General features: G+C 40.5%; 1 protein-coding gene across 1 annotated transcript; it reads right to left on the bottom strand.

Moving 5' to 3' along the window:
* Positions 1 to 441: 441 nt before the first annotated feature.
* On the bottom strand, positions 442 to 10,758 carry rerglb (RERG/RAS-like b). The gene is given in 5 exon segments (XM_020516540.1): positions 442 to 682; positions 684 to 719; positions 10,170 to 10,191; positions 10,194 to 10,317; positions 10,723 to 10,758. Coding segments are annotated over 5 exon segments (459 nt in total).
* Between the last annotated feature and the right edge of the window lie 7,432 nt (positions 10,759 to 18,190).

Raw genomic sequence — 18,190 nt, 5'->3', positions numbered from 1 at the left:
CAGCAGTGCTAACCACTGAGCCACCAGGCTGTCTGGCTCCTTAGCTACAAGTTAATGTTTTGATCTACAGATGCGTATATCAAAATATTATAAAATTAAGCCAAGCTATATGTTATGATAATTTAGTTTAATCTGATGCACAGTGGAAGACCAGTTAGCCCAGTTAGCTCAGCTGGTTATACAACTACTGTAAGGATCAGAAAAATACCAACAGCCTGTGGTTTGATCCTATTCCAGTTGAGGTAAACAATTCGATGTCACAAAAAGAAACCCTGTCACACGACACCATTAAAAACTGAATGCACAGCCACAGCAGTGGTGCGTTATTTGTCTAATTTAATTCAAGCTCGTACTTATTAAATATGGTACAAAATGACAGAAGTAAATAACCAAAGGAACTGATCCCATAAGGATAACTCTGACCACAGATAATATGCTCATTTAAACAGATTTTCTTCTCTTCCCAAATACATTGGTAATAATCTTGGCCATTGACTTGGGCCCACTGTACCTCCTCTTATCTGCCTTGTTCTTCAGGCTGTCTCCAACAGCATGAATCAGTTTCAGGAACAGACTGAATATCTCATGGTAATGTTCTGCTGCTGATACCTCCTGGAAGTGGCACTTGTGGTTAATGGTAAACAGACAGCCTTCTTCATGAATCTCCCCGGCATGACACACGTTTATTGCCAACAAGGCTAATCATGACCTCTATGTCACTAGAATATTGGAAAACTATTTATCTTGTTTATGACATTGCTATACATGTAAGATTAATCTCAGTTACAGTTCTACAATTCCAGAGATTTAGCTTCAAGTCCTCATGTCAGGGAACTGAGGCTTCCCTGAAGAAAATCTTTAGGAATCATGATTGAATGAAGTTCTAAAATTACCTAATCCCCAGTCTATAATCAGGGAAATAATTTAGACTGGTCTGCCCAAGGGCATGCTGCAATTTGGCCTGTACATTAAGCAGGAAAATAAATTAGCTATTTTTCCTATTGCTGACTGCCATCCAGAAACTCCTTTTGAAAAACACCTGACTGTAAAAGCCAGAGGATCAAATTAGTCTTGGTGTGATGACCTTCGGTTGTCCAGTGACCATTCATTGTCCATGGTCACACACATAGCATGGCAATGAACTGGTTGATTTTCGTAGTAATAATTTCCCCATCAGCATGTCTCAGTGTCAAGAGAGAAAGCAAGAAAATTAAAAAGACATAAATTCTCCAGCTACTATATAATAGATATCAGAAAACCCAGTACAAGCTGACTTTCAGTACTGGAGAATTGGCTAAAACACTTTGTAATTTACCTCAAACATCAGGTTTCGTTCAGATCTAGTTTAGGCTAAATGAACAATACAAACATTTCACACTTCTCCTTGATTCATGTCTGCAGGACTGTGCTTGTGTTCCACTTCTATCTATCCTGGATCTTTTCAGGAGCCAGGAAGAAGTTACAAAGCAGGACCCCAAAGTAAGTAATGTAGGGATTACTCCTAGCACCATGCACAAGTGTTCATAGGAGCAGTAGGAGAAAACGGGTTAACATATGATTACACAGGGACATTGAAGCTAGTTCAAGGGGCAGGAAGACCTATATAAGATGGGAAGGTTCATCTCAACAGGGCTGGGACTAATGCTCAGACAGGGAGATTTACTGCAGTGGGTTTGGTGTTTAAAGCAATTTGTCTGGGGCAAAAACATCGTAATAACATATTAAAAATAGGATATAGGATGTGCGGAGGACTGGGAGAACCAAACAGAGTCAAAATAATGTAACTCAGAAATAGGAAACAGAGAGGGAAACGTAAGATAGACTAAGTTGGATCTAGAGGTCATGCATATAAATCCATGGAGTGTGGTAAATAAGATTTCTGAAACACACAAACTAATGTTATAGTGGCAATAACTTAGATGTGGGAGATGGGAGAGATACTAAATGAATATTTTGCATCAGTATTTACTTTGGAGAAAGGTATGGAAGCTAGGAAATTCAGAGAAATAATTATTGATGTCTTGAAAACAGTCCACATTACAGAAGAGTAGGTGCTGGAGGTCGTTAAAAGCATAAAGGTAGATAAATCTCCAGGACCTGATTAATGGGCTGAAAAATGGCAGATGGAGTTCAATCTGGATAAATGCGAGCTGTTGCATTTTGGTACAACAAACAATGGTAAGGCTTATACAATTAATGGTAGGGCCTAGGGTAGCATTTTAGAACAAGGGACCTAGGAGTCAGGTACATAATTCTTTAACATTTGTGTCCCACATAGACAGGATGGTTAAAAAGGTGTTTGGCACGTTTTCCTTCATCGCACATTCCTTTGAGTATAGAAGTTGGGATGTTATGCCGAGGTTGTACAGGATATTGGTGAGGCCTCTTCTGGAGTACTGTGTCCAGTTCTGGCCACTGAGTTATAGGAAGGATATTATCAAGCTGGACAGGGTTCAGAAGAGATTTACCAGAATGTTGCTAGGTATGGAAGGTTTGAATTTTAAAGAAAGGCTGGAGAGGCTGGGACTTTTTTTCAATGGAGCATAGGAAGTTGAGAGGTGACCTAATAGAAGTGTATAAGGTAATGAGAGGTGGAGATAAGATTGATGGCAGTTATCTTTTCCCTAAGATGGGGGATTTCAAGACTAAGGGGACACATATTTAGGGTGAGAGGAGAGAGATTTTAAAAAAAGACATGAGGCAATTTTTTTACACAGAGGATGGTTTGCATGTGGAATGAACTTCCTGAGGAAGTGGTGGATGCGGGCACAATTACAACATTTAAAAGACATTTGGATGGATATATGAATAGGGAATGTTTGGAGAGATATGGGCCAAGAGCAGGCAGGTGGAATTAGTTTAGTTTGGTATTATGTTTGACATGGACTGGTTGGACCGAAGGGTTTGTTTCTGTGCTGGATGATTCTATGACTCTATAAATGTATGCCAGGACATTGTGGAAAGCTAGGAAGAAGTTGTGGGCCCCTAGCAGAGACATTTGTATCATCTACAGCCATGGATTAGGAGCCGGAAGGCTGGGGTGTGGCTAACGTGTGCCTTTGTTTAAGAAGAGATACAAGAAGAAGCCTGGGAAATAATAGAACAGTGAGTCTGACATCAGTGGTAGGTAGGTTTTTGGACAGGATTTTGAGAGACAGGATTTACATGGATCTGAAGAGGCAAGAACTTATTAGAGATAGTCAGCATGGCTTTGTGCATGGGAAATCGTGTCTTACAAACTTGATTGAGTTTTTTGAGGATGTGTCTAAGAAGATAGAAGAGGCAGAGTGGTAGACATTGTCTACATGGATTTTAGCAAGGCGTTTGACAAGATTCCACATGGTACACTGGTTAGTAAAGTTAGATCACATGGGATTCAGGGAGAGCTTGCCAGTTGGATACCAAATTGGCTTGAAAGTAGGAAACAGAGGGTGGTGGTAGAGAGTTGTTTTTTGGACTGGAGGCCTGTGACCACCGGTGTTCCACAGGGATTGATACTGGGTCTACTGTCAATTGTGATTTATATAAATGACTTGGATAAGAGTATAGGAAGCATGGTTAGAAAATTTGTGGATGACACCAAAATTGATGGTATAATAGGCAGTGTAGAAGGTTATCTGAAAGTACAAAGTGATTTTGATAAACTGGACCAATAACCCAAGGAGTGGCAAATGGTGAGGTGTTGCATTTTGGTAAGACAAACAAGGGCAGGCATTAATGGTAGGGCACAGGGAGTGTTGTTGAACAGAGAGACCTAGGGGGTTCAGAGACATAGTTTCTTGAAAGTTGCAGCACAGGTAGACAGGTTGGTAAAGAAGGCATTTGGCATACTTGCCTTCATTGCTCAGACCATTGAGTAAAGGAGTTGGGATGTCAAGTTGAGGTTGTACAGGACATTGGTAAGGCCACTTTGGGAGTACTGTGTGCAGTTCTAGTTGCCCTACTATCGGAAAGATATTATTAAAGTGGAGAGAGTGCAGAAAATATTTGCCAGGATGTTAATGGGACTGGAGGGTTTAAATTGTAGGGAGAGGCTGGATAGGTTGGGACTATTTTCCCTGGAGTGGAGGAGGTTGAGGGGTGACCTTATAGAGATTTATAAAATCATGACAGGCATAGATAGGATGAAAAGCAAAGGTCTTTTCCCAAGGGCAGGGGAATTCAAAACTGGGTAGCATAATTTCAAGTGAGACCAGAAAAATTTAAAAAGGACCTGAGGGGCAACTTTTCCACACAGACGGTGGTTCATATGTGGAATGAAACTGCCAGAGGAAGTAGTAGATGCAGGTATAGTGACAACATTTCAAAGACATTTGGACACGTAGTTGAATAGGAAAGGTTTAGAGGGACATGGGCCAAACAGAGGTATATCAGAGGCTGAGAGGTGACCTTATATAAGTTTATAAAATCATGAAGGGCATGGATAGAATGAACAGCCGAGGTCTTCTCCCCAGGGTAGGAGAGTCCAAAGCTAGACGACATAGGTTTAAGGAGAGAGGGGAAAGATTTAAAAGGGACCTAAGGGGCAACTTTTTCACGCAGAGGGTGGTGCATGTATGGAATGTGCTACCGGAGGAGGTGGTGGTGGCTGGTCCAATTGCAACATTTAATAGGCATCTGGATGGGTACATGAATAGGAAAAGTTTAGAGGGATATGGGCCAATGTTGGCAATAGGGACTAGACTAATTTAGGATATCTGGTTGGCATGGATGAGTTGGACTGTAAGCTCTGTTCCTAAGAAGTACATCTCTATGACACTATGAATGGACACTTCACTTTCCTGGATTGAAGGTATTCAGGAAAATAAAGGAAGAAAATAAAGAAAAACTTAGCACACCAGCATTGCTCAGAACATTACTGCAGTATTTGAGAAAGATGTACTTTTGAGTCCAAAAAGAGTCTATTCTATTAACATTAAGGAACAATGGAGGAAATATTATGCTTCACAAATAATTTGAAGGAGGTGAAGGTGCAAATTTACAGACAAACTGCAGAGAAATGGATGAACTTTATAATTGCGATGATGGGAACTTCAAGCATTTTAGTATAGAGAAGGTTTACCTATGGACCGGACATTTTCCCACAAGAAGGAAAGGAAAAGCTTCTAAAGTTAAAACTTTCTTAGTGACTAAAGATATAGACATTGAAAAAACAACAGATAAAGGAAATTCATGATAAATGCTCATTGTGCAGTTCAGTTTAATAAAACCGTTGGGTACTCAGTACCTTTAAGTAAACCTTTAAGGTATAGGCTCATGATATCATCACAGTATCATAGCATGTGATCTGAGGGTATAAAGATCTCAGACTTCATCTTAACTGGGTCCACTTAAAGCATGGGACATGGATGGAAGCATGTTACCCTTTATAACTGAGCAGCTTAGACATCCATGTGCCTATAAATGTAATATTTGTATATATTACTGAACTCCAATAAACATCTGTTGAATCTTTCAAAACCAGATTAAACAAATCCTAGTTGCTTATATTGTGAGGGATAACATAAGCATTCCACATCAGGTAAATATTCCCTGTTGGAGGCAAATGTACATGATAAAAGTAGCTGAATATGAACCTAGAAAAGAGAATTGGAAAAGAAAATTAAGAAAGGCAAAGAAAGAAAGATTTTCATGGCTACCAGATATCTCAAAGTGCTTTACAGCCAATGAAGTATTTTCTGAAATATAATGTAGTCACTGTTGTAAAGCAGGAAATGCAGCTGCTAATTTACACTTAGCAAACACCCATAAACATCAAAATAATAATGACCAAATAATCTATTTTTATGGTATTGGTTGAGAGATAAATATTGAATAGGAAGCCAAGCAGTTGGGGACCTTGGTTTAAAATCTTATCAGAGTGATGGAACATCCAATGGTGCATGCAATTTCTGTATTGCACTAGAGTGTCAAGCCCTACAGGCAAAACTGCTACCAACTGAGCTATGGATGACAATGTTAAAAGAGTATGAGTAAAAGCTTCCTGGGTAACAGAAAAGGAAGCCTGAAAGTCTTTTATAATTATAAAATTAAAAAGGTAGTCTAAGAAAGGTGAGGGTAATTACAAGACAATAAAAAGATCTTTTTATGGGCACAGGGGACATTTTTGAGGTACTAAATGAGCATTTTAAATTGCACTTCACAAGAGAAGTGGATGTTGTCAATGTTACTGTAAAGAAAATAGTAACCCAATACAAAGAGCTAAAGAGCAGATATTCAAATGGCTAGCAGCACTCAGAGAAGTCATCTGGTATGATGGTATGTACCCAGGCTGCACAGAAAAGTAAGGAAGAGAACTGTGAAGTGTCTGACCACAATCTACCAATTGTTCTTCAATAAAAGGATGGTGCCAGAAGACTCGAGGATTGCAAATGTTACACCCCCATATAATACATGGGACATGAATAAACACAGCAATTACAAGTCAATTAGTCTGCTGGACATGAAGAAACTTTTGTATATGGTAATCTAGAAAAAAATTAACTAGCACTTGGAAAAGTATGGATTATAAAATGAAAACCATCATGGATTTGTTAAAAGCAAATTCTGTTTGAAAAATATGCTGAAATCTTTGATGAAGCAACATGGAGTGTGGGTGATTACGATATGTCATGATGCTGTGAATATGGGCTTTTGAAAGGCATTTGATGAAGTACCATATGATAGTCATGTTAATAAAACTAAAGGCAATGAGATTAATGTCATAGAGTCATAGAATCATACAGGACGGAAATAGACCCTTCAGTTCAATTTATCCATGCCAACCACATTTCCCATTCAAGTAATCCAACCTGCCTGAATTTGCCTGTGGATACAAAATTGTCTAAGGGTCAGAAAACAGAGAAATGGTGAATAGCCACCTGTCAGATTGGAGAGAAGAAGCCAACAATAGTGCCAGAGGTCAATGGTGGGACCACAACTCCATTTGATACATATTAACTTGGATAAGAATTTACAGAGCACAGTTTCACCATTTGTAAAAGTCCAAAGTCTGAAATGTAGTAAATAGTGATTTGGGAGAGCATAGATTGAAAACATGGGCAGAAATGTGGTGCACAAAATTCAACATGGCTAAATGTGAAGTAATACATTTTGATCAGAACACAAAGAAAAGGTGATTTAATCTAAATAGTACAATCTTAAAGTGGGTGCCAGAACTGAACATCCCAGGGATGAATGTACACAAGTTCTTATAAGCAGCAGGGCAAGTGGTGACACTGTTACAAAAGCATAGGGCAGCAGAAAATTCCACAGCAAGGAACTGTGGGGATAATCTCTGGCATCAGCTCCCGCCCCCAATTGGGCGAGGTAGCTAGAAATCAGGTTTGGGCAGACTGAAGACTTTCTTGAGCAATAATGCCCTGCAGTTTTAACTAGCTTGAATTAACTACACTTGAATTATCTTTACTGGGTTTTGCATCCAACAACCATTCAGATTGATATTTTTGACTGCTAGCTGTACTGGGAAGGCTGTAGCTGGGAGGTTTAGTAACATTGAAGAAGGGAACTTTCAGGTCATTGTGTAGTTCATCAGTGAGAGGGAAAACTGGCAATAGCCTTAATAAAATTTCAAACACATAGGATGTGAATCTACCGCTGATTCTTTATCAGTGCAGAATTAGAATCACAGAATAATAGGATAATATAGCATAGTTAGAGGCCATCCAACCCATCATGCCTGTAACAGCACTTTGAAACGGATAACCTATTAATTTCAGTCTTCTTTTCTTTACACTATTCACAGTCTTCCACAATTTTTTTTCCTTTCAAGTATTTATCCATTTCCCTTTTGAAAGTTATTTTGCATCAGCTTCCACCTTCCTTTCAAGTCAGATCAGAATTCCAGATTAAAGTATTCACTGCGTAATTATTTTGATCTCACATCACCTCTTGTTCTTTTGGCAGTTATCTTAGATGTGCATCTTTTGATTACCAGCCTCTTTATCACTAGAACAGTAACAACTTGCTTACTTTGTTAAAATCCCGCAAGATTTTGAACATCTCTTTGAAATCATCTCTTAACCTTCTGGACTCAAAGAAAAACAATTAAGTTTCCATCGTCTCGACTCTTGACTGGACCTTTCTTCCCAGGTACCATATGCAAACCTCCTCTCCACCTTCTCTTAGGCTTTGACATCATGCCCAAAGACTGGTGCCTAGAGTTGAATATAATACTCTAGCTGAGACCTAATTAGTGTTTTACAAAGATTTAGCATAACGTCCTTGCTTTAGTGTACTATGGTGTTATTTTTAGTTCCCCAAAACTTCTGGGTTAAGTGGAAAGTTAAAATACCTAAAATCTCAAACACAACCATGATTAGCCCCTTTCTGATTTCAACAAAAATGAAAAAGGAGTGGGATGTTCACTTTCAGGATGTGGGTCACTTATTGAAAGCTTTTTAGATGGCTGTGGGCTGCATTTTAACAGAGTTTCCATTTTCAACTACTTTCCTTGGATTTCTTAAGCATTTTCGAACTAGGCATTTATAATGAGCTAAGAAGGACTTTACGTGAAGTGACTGCCTTTATAGCACTGTCAATAGTTTAGAACAGCCAGGAGTATTGCATGCAATTCTGGTCTCCCTCCTATAGGAAGGATATTGTGAAACTTGAAAGGGTTCAGAAAAGATTTACAAGGATGTTACCAGGGTTGGAGGATTAGAGCCAAAGGGAGATGCTGCATAGGCTGGGTCTATTTTCCCTGGGGTGCCAGAGGCTGAGGGATGACCTTATAGAGGTTTATAAAATCATGAGGGGCATGGATGGTGTAAATAGGCAAGGTTTAAGGTTCTTGCGAGGATTTGTAGCTCACATTGTGGATGATGTTGTTGGTTTGCTCATCAAGCTGGTTGATTATCGTACAAACATTTCATCACCATGCTAGGTAACATGATCAGTGCGGCCTCCAATGAAGCAATGCTGTTCTACTCCACTTGGAATTTATATGATTCAATCTGTTAAGTTGGTTTATGTCATTTCCAGTTCTTTTTTGCATGGGTTTTTATATGGGTCTAATTCCACATGTTTGTTGATCACATTACGAGTTGAAAACCAGGCCGTTAGGAATTCCCATGTGTGTCTGTGGTTGGCATGAGCTAGGATGGTCATATTGTCCCAGTTAAATTGATGGCCTTCATTTTCTGAGTACAATCAAATGAGGGAAAGTTTGTTGTGTTGTTTTGCTGCTAGCTGGTGTTCGTGTATCCCAATAGCTAGTTTCCTTCCGGTCTGGCCGATGTAATGTTTGCTGCAATCATTGTGAGGTATTTATGTAAACTATGTTAGTCTTGCATGTCTGGGGTCTATGGTTCTTGTGAGTGTTTGTCATAGTGTGGCTGTGGGCTTGTGTGCTACCAGGACTCCTAGTGGTTATAGGAGTCTCGTTGTCAGTTCTGATATGTTCTTGATATAGGTTGGGTGTGACCAGTGTCTTGGGGTGTACTGTGTCCTTTTGGCATTATCTAACAAGTAGGCATCTGCGGATGAAGTTTTTGGGATGTCCGTTGTTAGCAAATACCATGGGGTGGGGAATCCAAAACTAGGTTTAAGATGAGAGGGGAAACATATGAAAGGGATCTAAGAAACAACTTTTTCACGTAGGAGGTGGTGCGTGTATGGAATGAGCTGCCAGAGGAAGTGGTGGAGACTGGTACGATTAAACATTTAAAAGGCGTCTGGATGGGTACATGAATAGGGTTTAGAGGAACTTGGGCCAAATGCTGGCAAATGGCACTAGACCATAAGATATCTGGTCGGCATGGATGAGTTAGACCAAAGTGCCTGTTTCCGTGCTATATATCTCTATGACTTTGTAACTTTATGAGTGTTTTACAGACTTCACCTGGTCCAACAAGCTAATTCAATGAGGTACCCTAGTTCCACATCTCTGCAGGATTACCTTGTGAACAATGGTCCCTATCACTCCTTAGCTGCAATGTGCTTCCATTCCCTTCTTATAATCTGTCCTTCTCAGAAACCCCTCTAATTAGATTAACCCAATTAATTCCCACCCATTCAAGCACCGTGCACATATCAACACTTACTGCATATGCAGGGCCACACAAAATAAACTAACGGATCCTACTTTGAACAAATCTCCAACATACTTTACAAAATAATTCAAAAATGCATTAGCTTATGCTATAAAATTTCCACAAAGCATGTGTTACCTTTTGCACTGTTCCATTCGTGCTTAATCTGATGAACAGCAGTTTTGACAGTCTGGAAAGAAGCTTGATCATTGATATTATAAACCTCAATAAAACTATTGGCCCACTCCACTGGTTCAAACATGGGATATTGATTTTCATTTGTCTGCTAAAAGACAAAGGATAATTATGTATTATACTATGACATTTACTCATGGTGCAAAAGTTTAAATTAACAAAACTAAAATGTAAAATACACAGTGACTATTCAGCTAGGAAATTTTGATATTATTGCAATAAGTGAAAACATACAAAAAATAAGTATTCTTAGCTGAAAAATTTAAGGAAATAAACATCTTGCCTTGACAGTGCAGTAGTCATGTGTTATGTAGCAGTAACCTTTTTGAATGACTTGATCCCATGTTATAGGACAAAGTGTGATCACTTGGTAATAGAGAGTTTCTGAGCTGCAGTGGACCTGACACAGTGCTGACAGGATTGTATTAGCAGTCCCACATTGCCTTCACACAAGTCAAAACATTTAGCACAGGTAAGGAGTCACAGTGTGAGTTACCAGTAGCCTGTCAAGGCCAATAGCTTTCTGTACCATTAGTCTATTGCTAAAGACTGTTCAATGTAATTTCCAGAGGTGAGGAACAGCATAGCAGAAGTTGGGTGGTCTTGTGTAGTTGAAGAAAAACAGTGGAAGGGAGAGGAGGGTGAATGTTACACAGAGAATCATCCACCATCAGATTCTGTGATATCAGTAACTGTTGCAACCAGTGAAAACCCAGGCTACACCAAATTCTTCTTGTTCAAGGAAAACTTTCTCAACTATCTCATTGATTGGTGTATTTACTGGGTTTATCAAGATAACAGCAATATTTCAAATTCTGCCTCACTCTCTTTTCTACTTATTAAATAAAATTGTAAACAAAGGCAGTAGCAGGGTGGCCCAATATATAGCACTGCTGCCTCACAACATCAGGGACCCAGGTTCGATTCCAGCCTTGGGAGGTTGGAGTTTGCATGTTCTCCCTGTCTGCGTGGGTTTCCTCTGGGTGCTCCAGTTTCCTCCCACAGTCCATAGGTACGCAGGTTAGGTGGACTGGCCATGTTAATTTGCCCATAGTGTCTGCAATGTGAAGACTGAGTGGATTAGCCATGGCAAATGTGGGGTTAGGAGACAGGGTAGGGATATGGGCGTGAGTGAGATGCTCTTCAGAGGGTCAGTGTGGAGTCAATGGGCCAAATGGCCCCTTTCTGCAATGTAGGGATTCTATTCAGAATACAACAAATGATATTCAGAGTCACTCACTGCAGATGAAGGCTGTGACCTCAAGCTGTCACCTGGAAGTACAATTCTATCCAGTTGCAACCAAGAAGAAAATACACTTCAAAAGAAGCCCTGTAACTAGGGAAATCTCTTGAAGATTTATTCAGAGGTTAGGTCTAAAGTAAGTCGTCACCAGCAGAGGTAATCTCATTTATACAAGTCCAAACTCAGTATCTGGGATTTTAGCTCATTAACCCTAGGTCCCCATATTTCAAAATGAAACTCCCTAGAAAATAAGCAGACACGCTACAGGGAGCTCCAGACCTATTTGCACGTTACTGCTCAGTTGGCTGGACAGCTGGTTCGTGACAAAGAGTGATGTCAACAGCACAGGTTCGACTCCCACACTGGCTAAAGTCACCATGAGGGTCCTACCTTGATCCTTGCACAGGTTAAACCACTACCAGGTGTTTCTCTCTAATGGGACAACAGCCCAATAGTCCTCTGGACAATAGATACTTCACCAGTACACTGTTGCCATTACAGGATGGAAACAGGGCTGGAACCCATTGTTGAAATTGCCAGTGCTCAGTAATACTGCCCAGAAACATTACAATCAACAATGTCATGAGCATAGTCTTCATCAACAAGAACACCACTCACTGTGCCTTCAACACCTTACACATAAACACAGTAACATCTTGTCAATAAAAATAACAACGATCCAATCGTATAGAAAAAATAATGTGAGGCCTTTAACTTTCTGGTATTAAAAATAACGTGAATTTCATGTTCAAAGTGAAGTATATCCATGCTGGGCAATGGAAGGCTTCAAATGCAGGCAACAAGTCCTCACAGATCTGGCTTCGCTGGTCTAAATGCTGAATAAAGCTCACTCTACCGCTCTGTACTGAGCCTGTTAATTCTTATTTTCAGCAGCATTCATCCCAGCGTTGCTATAAGTGGCATTGTCAATGAAGTATCAGTTAGTGTCAAATTTTGATGAGCTTTATGTCGCAGGAACTTCGAAAAGGATTTTGTACTCATTCACACATCCACTTCCCGAATATCACTGGACAGAGATGAAGGGTAGGAGTCAGGCTTATTCCTCCACCCAGTCTAAGGGATACCGAAGTCAACTACAGCAATGCAACTCATACCTGAGATCAGCTGACAAATGCCTTCTTTTAATAGAACTGCACAAATACAGTATTTAATGAACTTGCTCTGGTATTTAGAGACAGAACAGACTGCAGATGCTGGAAGCTAGAGTCAAAAAATGTGGAGATGGAAAGGCACAACAGGTCAGACAGCATCCGAGGAGCAGGAAAGTTAACGTTTCGGGTCAGAATCTTTCTTCAGGACTGGGGAGGGGGAGGGGGAGGGAAGCCCAGAAATAAATAGAGGGAGGGGGCGTGGGGCAGAGATTTAGAATCCCTACAGTGTGGAAACAGGCCCTTCGGCCCAACAAGTCCACACCAAACCTCAGTGCATCCCACCCAGACCCATCCCCCTATAGCCCACCTAAGCTACACATCCCTGAACACTATGGGCAATTTAGCATGGCCAATCCACCTAACCTGCACATCTTTGGACTGTGGGAGGAAACCGGAGCACCCGGAGGAAACCCACGCAGACATGGGGAGAACGTGCAAACTCCACACAGACAGACACCCGAGGCTAGAATCGAACCTGGGTCCCTGGTGCTGTGAGGCAGCAGCGCTAACCACTGTGCCACCGTGCCGCCAAAGGCGACGGTGAGGGGAAGGTAAGTGAGATGGAGATAGTGGATGCAGGTAGGGGGTTATAGCGGTTGGTCAGTGGGAAGGGTGGAGCAGATAGGTGAGTGGGAAGATGGACAGGTTGGGGGGTTGCGGAGAGATTTTGAAGCTGGTGAAGTCAATATTCAGGACATTGGGCAGTAAGCTCCCAAGGTGAAATATCAGGTGTTCCTCCAGTTTACATTTGGCCTCACACTGACAGTGGAGGAGACCAAAGATGGACATGTCATCAGCAGAGTGAGAGGGAGATTTAAAGTAGATGGCAACCGGAAGGTCAGGCTGGTTGGTGCATGCAGAGTAGAGATGCTCCACAACTAGTCCCCAGGTCTGCATTTGGTCTCCCCAGTGTACCACATCAGCAGACCATATCAGGAGCAACAGATACAGTAGATGAAGTGCAGGTGAATCTCTGCCAGATTTGGAAGGAATCTGAATATTGACTTTACCAGCTTTAAGATCTGCCCTCCCCCCACCTATCTATCTTCTGACTCACCTATCCGCTCCAATCTATCTCAACTTGGCTGACCATAATCAGTCAGCAATTGGCCCAAGAGCCCCCGAAGAGAACGGAAGTGAGGATTTCCATTTCTGATCTCTACCCATCCACTCCTGCATGAACCATGAGTGAAATAAATGGGTAGGATAAGATTGTGCTCGGCTGCGATATGTTCTCTCCTCACTTGCAAGTCTTCAGTCTGCCAATAGGGTCAAGACACACACTTCATAAATTAAAGTTGGCTAAGACACCAGACAGCAAGTAATTTGGAGTCTTTCCCAGTAAATGAAAGCCATCATTGACTGAAAGGAGATAAAACATTTCAACTGTCAGAAGTACATAATTGTACGCTCAAGAAAAAAATGATAAAAATGCTTAAATCAATAAAATATTAATGATGAACTAATGTATTTTTTTAAATGTACTGGCTCACCCAGGAAGATGGTTCAAATACCTCTAAGTTCAGCTGTTGACCATCAATTATACAGGAAAACTGCAACATTTAAAATAAAAATATTACAGCAGTGAATATTATTTGTATGCTTACATAGTTTCCTACTTCCAGAAAGTGGTTGAAGTGGCATCTTTCACTTTATCAAACCTCATCACAGCTTAAAACTCCCGAAGTAGTCAATTAGCCAATATCCCTTCTGGTGATCCGGGACGTTAGAGTTGAGGCCTGTAATAGGTCAAGAAAGTTGCCCACCCTCCCTTGCCTGACAGGTCTTATATTCTGATCAGAATGCAATCTGGGCAGTGGGAGTAACATATCAGTCACCACCTAATACCTTCATCACCGACACTGTGAGAAAGAAATGGTCAGTGTACACCTTTATTCTTCAAGTTGACAACATTGACCGGGCTTATTGTATTGTATATGAAGGAAATAGGCACAAAATATTTTTGTCCGAAACTTGAAATTTACATTTTCACAAGATTCAACTGATGGACTGCATCTAAATTTTATGGGATCCTCTGAGGCAAGTGTCAGGAAGATTTTGTATTTCGACTTCCTATACTGGTAGTGCTCAAAATAACAAGAAGAAGAAGAATCAGTCCTGAAGAAGGGTAATACCCAAAACATTGACTGCTCCTTTCCTCCAGATGCTGCCTGGCCTGCTGTGTTATTCCAGCCTCCTGTTTGTCTACCATGTTCAGAAGAATCATTGGAAATACTTCAATAAATACACCCCAGCGGTTCAATGAGTAATAAAATCCTGGGTAATCATATCCAAGAACAACGTGGAATGTACAGTGCAGGAAGGGGCCACTTGGCTTAACTCATCCATGTTGATGTTTTTGGTCCATATGACCCTTCCCCCACTCTTACCGATCGAAACCCTTAAACAAAATTTTCTACTCCAAATATTCCCATGTGTTTACTTGGCTTCCCTTAAATGCATCAATGCTACTTGAAGTTCAGGATTCTAAGCACCCTCTGGGTACAGAAATTTGTCCTGAAACTTCAGCTGGATTTATTTGTGACCATCTTACTTTAATGGCCCTTAATTCTGGTACCTCTCACAAAAAGAAGTATCTGGTTGTGCTTACCCTGTTGAACCCTTTCAAGCCTATTACATGTATTATGCAAAGAAAATTGCAATATCCTGTTCACACTTTCCAATAACCATAGCCTCTCATTTCTGATATCATCCTTCTATCTTCCCTGGTGTTTTTTTTCATAATGTAATATGTACACCAGGCCTGTGTATAGTATTACAGTATAAGTATAGATGAACTAAGGGTATATATAACATTAATTTAATGTCACTGCTGTTCAATTCAATTCTTCTCGAAATAAGTGCTTTTTATGTTATAGATTTACTAATCAGTGTCACTACTTTTAGTTATTTGTGTATGCTGTAGGCCTAACTTCCTTTGACTTAGCCTTCTATTTTCCAAGGAGTATGTGGCCCCTCTTTTTTTGCTAACAAAATGCATGATACAGTTTACTGTTTCTGTGCCAAGTACTCAGAAATAAATATTGCATTATATTAAGATTTAGTGCACTCTTCAATGTGCACCACATTACATAGCCCCAAAAATATGAAAACAAAACATAGCAACACATTTGATCAATCAAGTACATGGTCCAAGCTATGAAAGCAATGATCAAGTTCTGAGTCCAACAATGTGGCTTCTCATTGTTTAATTTTGCAGACATACATAATTTCTTATTTGGCACTAATCATAATGCCATGGAATGGTTACAGAACATAAGGAGGCCATCCAGCCATCCTGTCTGTGTTGGCTATTTGTAGGAGCAATTTATCTCATGCCCCTCCCCTGTTCCCTTTATCCCTGCAAATGTTTTCTGTTCAAATATGATACAACTTATTTTTGAAAGCTTCAATTGAGCCTGTCTCCACCACACTTTAGGCAATGCATTCCAGATCCAAAAATTCACTGTGTGAAAAGGTTTTGCCTCATGTTGTCTTTACTTATTTTCCAGTTACCCTTAAATCTGTTCCCACTGGTTCTTGATCTTTCCACTATCAATCATGACAGCATCTCCATCTCTATTCTGTCCAGACCCCTCATAATTTTGAATAATTAAAGTATTCAAGATCCTGAAAGGGGTTGACAAGGTGAACATGGAACGAAGAACATAAAGAGATTTTTTTTTTCCCTCTCAGAGGGTTGTGTGACTTTGGAACTCTTTACCTCAGATGGAGATGGAGGTAGGATCTTTTTTAAGACATCGACTGGGACTGGCATAGTGTAAAAGGTTTGAATGGTGAAGAATTTGTTAAATGTGTTCGAGAAAATTTTCTATATCAATATGTGAATGTTCCTCCTAGAGAAGGAGTAAAACTTGACCTTCTCTTGGGAAATCGGGTAGGGCAAGTGACTGAAGTGTCAGTAGGGGAAGATCTTGGGACTAGAGATCATAATATTAGTTTTAACATAGTTATGGAAAAGGATAAGTTTTCCATAAAAGTTAAAGTACTTAATTGGTGTAAGGCAAATTTTAAGGGTATGAATCAAGAACTTTCAAAAGCAGCTTGAAGTAGACTGTTCGCAAGTAAAGGGACAACTTACAAGCGGGAGGCATTCAAAAGTATGATAACGAAGTTAGAGGCATCATGTTCCGGTTAAAGTGAAAGATAAGGCTGGTAGGTTTAGGTAACAATGGATGAAGAAAGATATAGAGGTTCTAGTCAAGAATAAAAAAGAATCATATATTAGATATAGACAACCTAACCTCTTGAAGAGTGTAGGGGCATTCTTGAGAAGGAAATCAGGGAGGCAAAGAGGGGATATCAACTAGCCTTGACAGGTAAGGTTAAAGATAATCTAAAAAGGTTCTACAAATATATTAAGGGTACGAGATTAGCTAGAGAGAGAGTAGGGCCCCTTGAAGATCAAAGAGGTCTTCTTTGCATTGAACATTGCGCCAGTTTTTGCTGTTAAGAAAGAAATGGAGACTATAGAACTCAGGAAAATAAATATTGATGAATATCACAGCAGATCAGGCAGCATCCATGGAGAGAGAGCAAGCCAACATTTTGAGTCTAGATGATTCTTCATTAGAGGTGACATGCAGTGTGAAGGGGGCAGCATTTATGCAATAGTGCCGAGGACAGACAAGTGGGCGTGCGAGCAGGATGCTGTGTTAAAATGACCAGCTGCAGGAAGGTCAGGCTCATGCTTGTGCCCGGACCAGAGATGTTCTACAAAGTGGCCACCCAGTCTGCATTTGGTTTCTCACAGCATCCTGCTCGCATGCTCATTTGTCTGTCCTTGCATGCTGCAATGCTGCAGCAAATCACAGCACAAACTGGAGGAACAACATCCCATCTTCATACTAGGCAGTTTACAAACCTTGTGGACTTAGTATTGAGCTCAGCACCTTCAGATTGTAAACACAATCCCATTCCTTCCCTTTCTTTTAGCCTTACTTGTTGCATTCTCTGTCACCATGGCCTCCCTCCCCTCCTCCCACTCAAGTGGAACAATCTGTTCTTTCCTGTTTGGTATTTAGACACACCATTCTTCTGCCATTCACACATGCCAATCACTTAATCTGCAGTGTCAGCAGCCTCTGTCTCCCCCAGCATTCTGGCCCCCTTCTCTGTACTATTGCGGAAATGCTGCCCACTCCACACTTCACGCCAGCTCTGATGAAGAGTCAGAATGTTAGCTTGTTCTCTCTCCGTGGATGCTACCTAACCCTGTGATTTCCAACACTTTTTGTTTTCAGTACAGATTCCAGAATCTGCAGCAATGTACTCCTAAATAAATATTGATGTTTCAAAAACAGTTCGTATTACAGGAGAAGAAGTGCTGGAGGTCTTAGAAAACATAAAGGTAGATAAATCCCCAGGACCTGATCTAGTGTATCTTAGGACACTGTGGGACGTTAGGGACGAAATTGCAAGGCCTCTAGCACAAATATTTATATCATCTATAAACACGGTAAAGTACCAGAGAACTGGAGGGTGGCTAATGTGTCCTGTTGTTTAAGAAAGGTTGTAAGGAGAAGCCT

Source organism: Rhincodon typus, chromosome 17, assembly GCF_021869965.1.
Source record: "Rhincodon typus isolate 14 chromosome 17, sRhiTyp1.1, whole genome shotgun sequence".
Classification (NCBI taxonomy): Eukaryota; Metazoa; Chordata; class Chondrichthyes; order Orectolobiformes; family Rhincodontidae; genus Rhincodon; species Rhincodon typus.
This window is presented reverse-complemented; position numbering and strand designations above follow the sequence as displayed.